Source organism: Mya arenaria, chromosome 5 (genome assembly GCF_026914265.1).
Source record: "Mya arenaria isolate MELC-2E11 chromosome 5, ASM2691426v1".
Lineage (NCBI taxonomy): Eukaryota > Metazoa > Mollusca > Bivalvia > Myida > Myidae > Mya > Mya arenaria.
In genome coordinates this window covers 3,369,780-3,383,168 of record NC_069126.1, presented here as the reverse complement: position 1 = coordinate 3,383,168, position 13,389 = coordinate 3,369,780, and the positions used below count along the sequence as shown (strand labels likewise).

The following is a 13,389-nucleotide window of genomic DNA, read 5'->3' as shown; positions in this document are numbered from 1 at the left end:
CTGCAATTCTATTTCAGCTAATTACAGAGTTACTGCCCTTTTTTACTTTTTTCTTGTCCGGAGCATAACTTGAAAACTATTGGATGGAATTTAATGAAACTTCATACAGTAATAGATCATAATGAGAGGGAGTGCAGTGTACAGGAACAGCAATTCTGTTTCATCTAATTGCAGAGTTATTGCCCTTTGTTACTTTTTTCTTGTCCAGAGCATAACTTGAAAACTATTGGATGGAATTTAATCAAACTTCATACAGTAATAGATCATAATGAGAGGGACTGCAGTGTACAGGAACCGCAATACTATTTCAGCTAATTACAAAGTTACTGCCCTTTGTTACTTTTTCTTGTCCGGAGCATAACTTGAAAACTATTGGATGGAATTTAATAAATCTTCATACAGTGATAGATCATAATGAGAGGAAGTGTAGTGTACAGGAACCGCAATTCTATTTCAGCCAATTACAGAGTTATTGCCCTTTGTTACTTTTTTCTTGTCCGGAGCATAACTTGAAAACTACCGGATGGAATATAATAAAACTTTATACAATGGTACAGCACAATGAGAAGGAGTTCAGTGTACATGAATCACTACACTTTTTTAGCAAATTACAGAGTTATTGCCTTTTATTGTGTTGTTTTTTTTGTCAAACTTTTGTCCGGACAGTAACTTGAAAACTACTAGTTTATTATATTTTAAATGTGTCTATGTGTAAGTACGCTTGAATGCAGGTGCTGGTGCTTTGGTTCACTGGCCGGTCATCGATGTGGCAAGCTGGGCTCAGTGGCAGACTTGAATGTCACAGAAAATCTCTGCCCATTCAAGATATGTGTCAAGTCAGGGACATCTGTTTGTTTTACTGTATATGAACGTCAAATCTTTTCACTATCAATACACATAACTTGTTCAACTGGCACCAGAATACGATGTCACTATCCACATGACCATTTACGCCACTCTGATTACCTGTATTGACATGCTATGGAGAAAAGCAAAACTGGTGTTGTTTTTGTTCATGATAAACAATAATTTGTTGTATGGTTTGTGTGATTTCTTCAAATGCATTTGATAATTATTTAGGATTAAATATAAGTTAATCATCGGAGTGTTTTTATGCCCCCGAATCGCACTGTTTGCCCGTTAGTCCAGCTCAAGGTCATGTTAAGTGTTTGTTTTCTATGGTATGCTCCAGATAAGGACATATTAGTGTAGTTTGTCAAATATGGGTGGTATATTATATGTTCAGAGGCAATTTAAAATAACTTGCCATATGTATGTCACACATAAAGGCAATGTTGCATTTGCAAGACCCAAGCTGTATTGTTGTCACATCATGCCATAACTGTGGTTTTACAAATGCACCAGTCACATTGGTTAGACATAATGCCATGTAGTCTTACAAATGCACCAGTCACATTGGTTAGACATAATGCCATCAGGTCTGCACCAGCCACATTTGTTAGACATAATGCCATGTGTTTTTATGCCCCCGAAGGTGGGCATATTAAAATCACACCGTCCGTCCGTTCATGCGTCCAGCTCAATAACTCGTGTCCGGGCTGTAACTTTCCCTTGCATGGACAGATTTTAAAATAACTTGCCACATATGTTCCACATAGTAAGACGACGTGTCGCGTTTAAGACCCGTGTCCCTACCTCTAAGGTCAAGGTCACACTTAGGTGTTTATTCACAATGGAGTGCTGCATATAAAGACATAGAGTATAGGTTGTCGTGTACGGGCAGTAACTTTCCATGTATAGACAGATTTTAAAATAACTTGCCACATGTGTTTGACATACCAAGACGACGTGTCGCGTGCAAGACCCGTGCCCCTACCTCTACGGTCAAGGTCACACTAAGTATTTATTCACAATGGAGTGCTGCATATAAAGACAGAGTATAGGTTGTCATGTCCGGGCTGTAACTTTCCCTTGTAAGGACAGATTTTAAAATAACTTGCCACATGTGTTCCACAAACCAAGACGACGTTTCATGTGCAAGACCCGTGTCCGTACCTCTAAGGTCAGGGTCACACTTAGATGTTTATTCACAATGGAGTGCTGCATATAAAGACATAGAGTATAGGTTGTCGTGTCCGGGCTGTAACTTTCCCTTGTATAGACAGACTTTAAAATAACTTGCCACATGTGTTCCACATAGTAAGACGACGTGTCGCGTTTAAGACCCGTGTCCCTACCTCTAAGGTCAAGGTCACACTTAGGTTTTTATTCATAATTGAATGCTGCATATATAAGGACATAGAGTATAGGTTGTCGTGTCCGGGCTGTAACTTTCTCTTGTATGGACAGATTTTAAAATGACTTGCCACATGTGTTTGACATTCCAAGACGAAGTGTCGCATGCAAGACCCATGTCCCTACCTCTAAGTTCAAGGTCACACTTAGTGTTTGTTCACAATGGAATGCTGTATATAAGGACACAGAGTATAGTTTGTCGTGTTCGGGCTGTAACTTTCACCTTGTATGGACAGATTTTAAAATAACTTGCCACATGTGTTACCTTAGCCAGTGCATCCAGTTGTTCCTGTCAATGACTGATATAATTCAATGCAGAGGCCACGATACTTGGATTTATAGCTGAACATGCTCCCTGGCACCACAGTAGTCTTACTTAAGAGAAGTTAAGACACTTGCCAAAGATACAAAAGCTCTCAGCAAATTAAAAGGTATACAGCATCATACAAGATGACTTACGGAGTCAGTGGCTAGCCATTTCAATGATGAACATGTGGAGGAGTAACGTGAAACTCGGTTTTGTTTCAACTTAGACAAGTCAACAAACAAACAATGAGAAAACTGTTGCAGCTATTTTTCTACTATAGAGAAAGAAATAGTGTTGAGACATTTGGCCTCCTTAAAAATCACAAGGGCTGATTCTGAATCATTTTTCATAGAATTTTAAAGCCTGTTTGAGAGACTTGAACTGCCGTGGGACAATCTAGTTTGTGTGCTACTGGACTCATGTAACACCATGAGGGGAAAAAATCTGGCTTGGGGACCAGAATAAGTCAAAGTCCACCATGTCCACAACGGCTACGCTGCCAAAGCATTTAAGTCCCGTTTGGATATTACTTGGAATAATATATATAATAATTCTCATTAAATGTGCAGAAAATGGGTTAATAAATAAATAAATAACACTTTTACAATAAACATATGCAAGCATGATAATTGATATGTTGTTCATTATTATTAATCAAACATCCCACAGTGTATACTGTTCATACACATGCATTTGATCATAGCCAGTTGAGTTTTATGGGAAGTGGACAACTGAACCAAAGTGTCAGGTACATGTCTAATGCCTGTGACTTCAGGTAAAAAAAAGGTAAATTGAACTTTGTTTAAAGACAAAGGTGTTAAACTTCACTGCTTAGATTCCTGATAATTGTTCTGATTGTGGATGTGCATAATTATATCTACCAAACTGAAAGGTGTAACCTTGAACCTTGAACACTATTCTAAGGCAAAAAAAGGTATTGGAAACCCTGAAATACGGAAAGCTACGGAGCCTTGTCCCCCAACCATGGCTTTGCCCTGGACCCATCGCAGTCATTTTCAGGATTGGCAACTTGGCTCTGTTATCATCCCTGATAATGCCATGTGGCCTGGCAAATGCACCAGCCATGTTTAGTAGACATAGTGCCATGTGGCCTTGCAAATGCTCCGGCCTTGTTAGACAGGGCTGGGTCATACAAATGCACCAACCATGTTTAGTAGACATAGTGCCATGTGGCCTTGCAAATGCTCCGGCCTTGTTAGACAGGGCTGGGTCATACAAATGCACCAACCATGTTTAGTAGACATAGTGCCATGTGGCCTTGCAAATGCTCCGGCCTTGTTAGACAGGGCTGGGTCATACAAATGCACCAACCATGTTGGTTAGACATAAAGCCATGTTTGTTAGACATAGTGCCATGTGGTCTTGCAAATGCACCAGCCATATTGCTATTTTCTTTCCTCTTTTATGTACTGTCATTGTTCAAAGGTCAATTTCACATTCGGGGGCATTCGTCACATACTGTGACAGGTCTTGTTTGTAAAAGAAATGTTATTGTCAATATATGTTTGTACAAAAACAATCGCCAACTACTGTAAAATTATGTTTAATTGGTTAAACAACATCCCGCTAAATATAAAGAGCATAATATTGAGAAAAATAATGACGTAATTACCTCTTACCCATTTAACAATATGAGCGTCAAGTTTTCTTGGTACAAAAAGAACTAACCAATGTAAATATAGGTTTGAACTGCTTTATAATTTCTGTACTTCAGTTATTTAAAATCTTTTATGCGATGACCACGTTTTCACGACCAAACCGCAAATGAAACTGATTTGTTTCAGATCCGATCTTTTTCCGCGATTATTCAATGGTCGTTTACCCTAAAAAAACAAGCACCTTGTTATTCAGTAATACAATCACATAATCGCTTGATCAAGTCCTTTTTAATTGATTACATGTAAAATTGATCCATTAATGTGACCACAGGCATTTTGTTGAGAGGTATACATGTTTGTGTTCACACCTGAATTGACATATGCAATATAAAGAAGTTTACAACACCTGTCCCAGTTTTAGGATAAAGGATAATCACGGACCAATTAATGAAAATAAAATTGCCCCTTTAGGATAGAGGTTAAGGTTAGAGAGAAAAACACGAAAGTGGAATTTTTGGGGAGACTTACTGCACATGAGTTATGGATTTGAGTGTCATATGTTTGATACAAACATACATGTGTTTTAAGGGCTATACGAACATTGGAACTGTGTTGTTTTGATACATGTTATTCATTGAATAAATTATGATGTAATGAATAAATGATAAGACAATTGGTCAAAAACGCAGACTCAAATTATAGCTCCATATTTGTGAAATAAAGTGGCACATGTTGCCTGTTACATAACTTAAGATAAAACCAAAACTAAAATATGTATTATGCAATACCAATACCCAGCAGTACATAGTTAGAATCTTATAATTATGTTCCACCACTTAACCATTCACAACCCTAATCAGCAAAAACTCAGAAGTGAGACCAACCAGCTATTAAGACCATTTTCTCAAAATCCCATAGGTGTTCTGAAAAGAGGGGTTTTAAAGTATTTTATTATGTTAGACATATTGTTTTTGCCCTGTCCGAGTGTCCGACAGTCAGTCCATACATCAGACTTTGTTTCTGCTCAATAACTATTATAAAGAACACTTGGACACAGGAACCTGCTACTTGGTTTGCAAGTTTGTCATGACAAGTAGATGACCATTATGACCTTATGCTTTTGAGATCAGTAGGTCAAAGGTCAAGGTGGCAGAAGATGGTTTCTGCTTAATATTTAGGAACTTCACACTTGATATGCAGGTCAGTCATGAGTAGTAGATGACCATCTGCAGGTCAAAGGTCAAGGTTGTGGTGACCTTCAGGTGAATAATGCCATGTTGGCCGTGACCTGAAGCTGAAAAATGGCTTAATTCCGCTTTATAACTACAGAATGCATGCACCCAGGAACTTTATACTTAGTATGCCAGATGGTCTTAACTAGTAAATGATTGTTTGTTCATTTTGAAATCAGAAGGTCAAGGTCATGGCAACCTTCAGGTGATAAACCATAATTACAGAACACTTGAACCCAGTAAATTCATACTTGGTGTGCCAGTTGGTCACTACTTATTGATGACTGCTATGAATTATTGGTTTCCGCTTAATAACTTAAGAACAATTGCTCCCAGAAATTTCATACTAATGGTATGCCAGTATGTCATTACTAGAAGATAACCCCTATAGATTTGGGGATCAAGGTCTTGGTGACTTGAGGTGAAAAGACAGTTCCGCTCAATAACTAAAGAACGCTTTCACTTTGAGGTGAAAAACAGTTACTGCTTAATAACTAAAGTAATTTCATACTAAATGGTATGCCAGTTGGTCATGACTATTGATGACCCTATTGATTTTGGGATAAGTAGGTTAAAGGTCAAGGTCACAGTGACCTTGCGGTAAAAAAATTGGTCTTGGCTATATAACTATAGAACACTTGCACCCAGGAACTTGCTAGAAGATGACCCCTATTGATTGGAGGCCAGTACGTCCAAGGTCAAGGTGAAGGTTAAAAACGGCTTCCCCTAAAAATCGCTTGGGCCCAAGAACTTCATACTTAGTATGCTTGTTGGTTTTGATTATTAGATGACCCCTGTTGTTTTCTTGGACTAGATCCCAGTGGCCATTCAGGTGAAAAATGTTTGTTGTTCACCAGTCTGTATGTCACAATATAGTTCTTGGTTTATTGGTCAATTGTAACCATGCCCCCCCAAGGTCCGGGGGTATACCGGGGATAGCCGGGGAAATGGGCTGTTTTTACCTTCCCAGTGGCCCAGCAGTGCCGAGAGAATGCAGTGGTTTTGTATTCATGCCAAATATAGTGGGGAATGTGCCTTACTTAGGGTCCCTGGGGTTCGGGGGATTTTACCATCAGTTCGTTCCCACAGGGCGGGGGTTTTACCCGGGCTTGGCTGGACTGAAAGTCAAAGTCCCCGCTATTCCCCGGATCTGGAGGGGCCGTTGTTACAATTGACTGGTGCATTACTACAACGTTATTAGAAATGGTTGATATAATTAAAGTAATTGACAGTTAAACTTGATATATTTTACAACGATGGTGAAGAAAGCTATGGAAGCTTATACTAAGGCAATGTCGTTGTCACGATGTTGCGTGAGAGTGTGTTCTTGTGATGTGGGGGGAAACCAGAGTACTCGGAGAAAACCCACTTGTCCGGCTTGGTGACCACTTACCAAACTCACATGGGCTCAGGCTGGAATTGACAGTTGTAATACATTAATGGATCATTTTGACTGGCATTTGTGTTACATCTTTTATAAGCATTGTCTAAGCCTTCTTTAGTTGACCCCTGCCCCCTCCCCCCCTTGATTTCTCAAATTCAACTCTTAAGTGGATTTTTTTTGCACTTAAATGCTTTATGTACCTATTAATGGCTTCTCAGTTGTCCGTTATCCTCTAGGAGATCTCCAATCAATGAAGTATTGATATGTCTAAGCATTACTGGTACAGCCCCTTTTCTGTGAACATTGTGATAAACCAATGAATAATTCACATGCAATCTGGCACCTGGCTGTGATACCAGTAAGGCAGTTCATTAATACACAGGGGTTGCCTAGCTGGGGACTTCTTATATCTCTACGCTTATCCTATGAAAATGACTGGTAAAGCATGAATTTGAGAACAAAAATTTCTCCCACTTCAGATAAGTAGATCCAAAAAATTAACCGTGCTAGAAATTGTTATCTTGCCCACAGGCAAAGATAAAACGCCCGTATGGAACTCCTTTTTAATGGTCATCAGATTGTAATTACCTCCCTTGTTGAAGACTGCCGTCTGTAGCATCATAGAAACCTTGTCTTGTTGCAATATTTAGAATCCTTATTATTAATTATTTCTTGCTTCAAATGTCACCATTATAAATTTTTCACTCTCCTCAGAACTATTTAAGGACTGATTTCACTATTAACATAATCTGAATTACTGCGCGCATATCCATGACAACCATGAATTATCACATATCCATATACATTTATTTTTACTATACACAAAAACGTTCCAGCCAAAAAAAAAATACATTTTTATTTTATTTTGTTTAACTGAGGTGGGAGTAAAAGCATCTACCATAGCAGCTCGTGTAAGATATGTTCATCCCACCCACCCGCAGGTTGTTTTGTGGAAACTTGGTTAACCTCGTTTCCGCAAAATACCCTACACTCGGATCGGGATGAACCTATCTTACACTCTTAATGGTCATGGAAGATACTTATAATCTTCACTTTATTCACTTCTCTCATGATTAGATTTTAATATGAATGCTGAAGTTTTCTAGCTCTCCCAAACATTGTTGCACTTTTTGTGACATGTTTCATTTATGTTTTTAATCTAAAAGAATATTAAATTTAAGTTTTTTATTTTGCAAACAGATGATAAAAAATATTATTTTACACAAAAGTGCATAGACCACTTAGAGGCCAAGTATAATATCTCTTTCAAAACCATTATGTCAAAGAAATTAATAATGGTCTGAAAATGACTTGAACATGGTTAACTGGGTTTTATTTTTGTTGGTTCTAATTCATTGCCTACTACGGTAATTTGTCTAAAAATCAAGTATTTCACACCATTTAATCTAAAACAGTCACAAAAACTACCTTCCAAGTGGTCTGGAAAAAACCCCACAAAGCATGAAATGTTTATATATAGGCTCTTTATTTTAAATACTCCTGTTTTCCAATTCAGTTTATGATGTTTTCTTTGTACATTTAGATTTAATATTGCTGGAGACCATCAATATCGACCTCAGTCCTCACTCATATAATGGATATTTGTAAAGTGACTCAGACTTGTTAAAAGAAGATAAAGATTAATACTTTTTAAACCAATATTCGACCATGTATTATGGTTTGAATCTTTGTAAAAATACCAACCAAAACAATTTAATATATTCCAACATTTTCAGACAATACGGGGCCGCTGTGAGGGAAAGTGTGATGTGAACATTGAGTCTCGATCCTTTTGCAAGCGATGTCGTCTCCAGAAATGTGTCACTGTCGGTATGCGGAAGGATATGATCCTGGGTAAAGCATACATTTAGCCTAGAACAAAGTTCATAAGCAAGAACAAAGGTCCATGAATTCATAGGCAAGAACAAAGGTCATAGGCAAGAACAAAGGTTCATCAAGTCATAGGCAAGAAAAAAGGTCCATCAAGTCATAAGCAAGAACAAAGGTCCATCAAATTGCAAGAACAAGAGGTCCATCAAATTATAAGCACAATCAAATTATTGGCAAAAACAAAGGTCCATTAAGGTATGAACAAAGCATTCATTTAGATCAAGGGACCATCAAGTTATGGACAAAGCATTCATTTAGATCGAGGGTCCATCAAGTTGAAGGCAAAGCATTCATTTAGATAAAGGGTCCATCAAGGTTTGGGCAAAACATTCATTTAGATCAAGGGTCCATGAAGTTATGGGCAAAGCATTCATTTAGATCAAGGGTCCATCAAGCTATGGGGCAAAACATTCATTTAGATCAAGGGCCCTTCAAGTTATAGGCAAAGCATTCATTTAGGTCAAGGGTCCATCAAGCTATCGGGCAAAACATTCATTTAGATCAAGGGCCCTTCAAGTTATAAGCAAAGTATTCATTTAGGTCAAGGGTCCATCAAGTTATAGGCAAAGCATTCATTTAGATTAAGGGTCCATCAAGTTATAGGCAAAGCATTCATTTAGATCAAGGGTCCATCAAGGAATGGGCAAAGCATTCATTTAGTTTAAGGGTCTATCAAGTAATGGGCAAAGCATTCATTTAGATTAAGGGTCCATCAAGTTATAGGCAAAGCATTCATTTAGATTAAGGGTCCTTCAAGTTAGGAGCAAAGCATTCATTTAGTTTAAGGGTCTATCAAGTAATGGGCAAAGCATTCATTTAGATTAAGGGTCCATGAAGTTATGGGCAAAGCATTCATTTAGATTAAGGGTCCATGAAGTTATAGGCAAAGCATTCATTTAGATTGAAGGTCCATCAAGTTATGGGCAAAGCATTCATTTAGGTTAAGGGTCCATCAAGTTATGGGCAAAGCATTCATTGAGATTAAGGGTCCATCAAGATATGGGCAAAACATTCATTTAGATTAAGAGTCCATCAAGTTATGGGCAAAGCATTCATTTAGATTTAGGGTCCATCAATTTATGGGCAAAGCATTCATTTAGATCAAGGTTCCATCAAGTTAATAGCAAAGCATTCATTAAGATCAAGGGTCCATCAAGGAATGGGCAAAGCATTCATTTAGATCAATGGTCTATCAAGTTATGGCCAAATTATTTATTTAGATCAAGATTCCACATCAAGTTATGGGCAAAGCATTTTAGATTAAGGATCTATCAATTTATGGGCAAAGCATTCATTTAGGTCAAGGGTCCATCAAGTTATGGGCAAAGCATTTTAGATTAAGGGTCTATCAATTTATGGGCAAAGCATTCATTTAGGTCAAGGGTCCATCAAGGTATGGGCAAAGCATTCATTTAGTTCAAGGGTCCATTAAGTTATGGGCAAAGCATTCATTTAGGTCAAGGGTCCATCAAGTTATGGGCAAAGAATTCATTTAAGTCAAGGGTCCATCAAGTTATAGGCAAAGTATTCATTTAGGTCAAGGGTCCATCAAGTTATGGACAAAGTATTCATTTAGGTCAAGGGTCCATCAAGTTATAGGCAAAGCATTCATTTAGATCAAGGGTCCATCAAGTTATGGACAAAGTATTCATTTAGATCAAGGGTCCATCAAGGTATGGGCAAAGCATTCATTTAGATCAAGGGTCCATCAAATTATAGGCAAAGTATTCATTTAAGTTAAGGGTCCATCAAGGTATGGACAAAGCATTCATTTAGATCAAGGGTCCATCAAGTTATGGACAAAGTATTCATTTAGGTCAAGGGTCCATCAAGTTATGGACAAAGTATTCATTTAGATCAAGGTTCCATCAAGTTATGGGCAAAGCATTCATTTAGGTCAAGGGTCCATCAAGTTATAGGCAAAGTATTCATTTAGGTCAAGGGTCCATCAAGTTATGGACAAAGTATTCATTTAGATCAAGGTTCCATCAAGTTATAGGCAAAGTATTCATTTAGGTCAAGGGTCCATCAAGTTATGGACAAAGTATTCATTTAGATCAAGGTTCCATCAAGTTATGGGCAAAGCATTCATTTAGATCAAGGGTCCATCAAGTTATAGGCAAAGTATTCATTTAGGTCAAGGGTCCATCAAGTTATGGACAAAGTATTCATTTAGATCAAGGTTCCATCAAGTTATGGGCAAAGCATTCATTTAGGTTAAGGTTCCATCAAGTTATGGACAAAGTATTCATTTAGATCAGGGTCCATCAAGTTATGGGCAAAGCATTCATTTAGGTCAAGGTTCCATCAAGGTATGGACAAAGTATTCATTTAGATCAAGGTTCCATCAAGTTATGAGCAAAGCATTCATTTAGGTCAAGGGTCCATCAAGTTATGGGCAAAGCATTCATTTAGGTCAAGGGTCCATCAAGTTATGGACAAAGTATTCATTTAGATCAAGGTTCCATCAAGTTATAGGCAAAGTATTCATTTAGGTCAAGGGTCCATCAAGTTATGGACAAAGTATTCATTTAGATCAAGGTTCCATCAAGTTATGGGCAAAGTATTCATTTATATCAAGGGTCCATCAAGTTATAGGCAAAGTATTCATTTAGGTCAAGGGTCCATCAAGTTATGGACAAAGTATTCATTTAGATCAAGGTTCCATCAAGTTATGGGCAAAGCATTCATTTAGGTCAAGGTTCCATCAAGTTATGGACAAAGTATTCATTTAGATCAAGGGTCCATCAAGTTATGGGCAAAGCATTCATTTAGGTCAAGGTTCCATCAAGGTATGGACAAAGCATTCATTTAGGTCAAGGTTCCATCAAGTTATGGACAAAGCATTCATTTAGGTCAAGGGTCCATCAAGTTATGGGCAAAGCATTCATTTAGGTCAAGGGTCCATCAAGTTATGGACAAAGTATTCATTGAGATTAAGGGTCCATCAAGATATGGGCAAAACATTCATTTAGATTAAGAGTCCATCAAGTTATGGGCAAAGCATTCATTTAGATTTAGGGTCCATCAATTTATGGGCAAAGCATTCATTTAGATCAAGGTTCCATCAAGTTAATAGCAAAGCATTCATTAAGATCAAGGGTCCATCAAGGAATGGGCAAAGCATTCATTTAGATCAATGGTCTATCAAGTTATGGCCAAATTATTTATTTAGATCAAGATTCCACATCAAGTTATGGGCAAAGCATTTTAGATTAAGGATCTATCAATTTATGGGCAAAGCATTCATTTAGGTCAAGGGTCCATCAAGTTATGGGCAAAGCATTTTAGATTAAGGGTCTATCAATTTATGGGCAAAGCATTCATTTAGGTCAAGGGTCCATCAAGGTATGGGCAAAGCATTCATTTAGGTCAAGGGTCCATTAAGTTATGGGCAAAGCATTCATTTAGGTCAAGGGTCCATCAAGTTATGGGCAAAGAATTCATTTAAGTCAAGGGTCCATCAAGTTATAGGCAAAGTATTCATTTAGGTCAAGGGTCCATCAAGTTATGGACAAAGTATTCATTTAGGTCAAGGGTCCATCAAGTTATAGGCAAAGCATTCATTTAGATCAAGGGTCCATCAAGTTATGGACAAAGTATTCATTTAGATCAAGGGTCCATCAAGGTATGGGCAAAGCATTCATTTAGATCAAGGGTCCATCAAATTATAGGCAAAGTATTCATTTAAGTTAAGGGTCCATCAAGGTATGGACAAAGCATTCATTTAGATCAAGGGTCCATCAAGTTATGGACAAAGTATTCATTTAGGTCAAGGGTCCATCAAGTTATGGACAAAGTATTCATTTAGATCAAGGTTCCATCAAGTTATGGGCAAAGCATTCATTTAGGTCAAGGGTCCATCAAGTTATAGGCAAAGTATTCATTTAGGTCAAGGGTCCATCAAGTTATGGACAAAGTATTCATTTAGATCAAGGTTCCATCAAGTTATAGGCAAAGTATTCATTTAGGTCAAGGGTCCATCAAGTTATGGACAAAGTATTCATTTAGATCAAGGTTCCATCAAGTTATGGGCAAAGCATTTATTTAGATCAAGGGTCCATCAAGTTATAGGCAAAGTATTCATTTAGGTCAAGGGTCCATCAAGTTATGGACAAAGTATTCATTTAGATCAAGGTTCCATCAAGTTATGGGCAAAGCATTCATTTAGGTCAAGGTTCCATCAAGTTATGGACAAAGTATTCATTTAGATCAGGGTCCATCAAGTTATGGGCAAAGCATTCATTTAGGTCAAGGTTCCATCAAGGTATGGACAAAGCATTCATTTAGGTCAAGGTTCCATCAAGTTATGGGCAAAGCATTCATTTAGGTCAAGGGTCCATCAAGTTATGGGCACAGCATTCATTTAGGTCAAGGATCCATCAAGTTATGGACAAAGTATTCATTTAGATCAAGGTTCCATCAAGTTATAGGCAAAGTATTCATTTAGGTCAAGGGTCCATCAAGTTATGGACAAAGTATTCATTTAGATCAAGGTTCCATCAAGTTATGGGCAAAGTATTCATTTATATCAAGGGTCCATCAAGTTATGGGCAAAGTATTCATTTAGGTCAAGGGTCCATCAAGTTATGGACAAAGTATTCATTTAGATCAAGGTTCCATCAAGTTATGGGCAAAGCATTCATTTAGGTCAAGGTTCCATCAAGTTATGGACAAAGTATTCATTTAGATCAAGGGTCC

At 37.7% G+C, this 13,389-nt stretch overlaps 1 protein-coding gene across 2 annotated transcripts in view; it reads left to right on the top strand.

The window, feature by feature from the left end:
- The window catches only part of LOC128234444 (vitamin D3 receptor-like), a 90,597-nt gene that overhangs the window by 55,603 nt on the left and 21,605 nt on the right, over positions 1-13,389 (top strand). For both annotated transcript variants that reach the window (XM_052948690.1, XM_052948689.1), the window contains exon 3: positions 8,535-8,652. In XM_052948690.1, the coding sequence (XP_052804650.1) occupies positions 8,535-8,652 (118 nt within the window). The remainder of the gene's footprint in view (positions 1-8,534; positions 8,653-13,389) is intronic.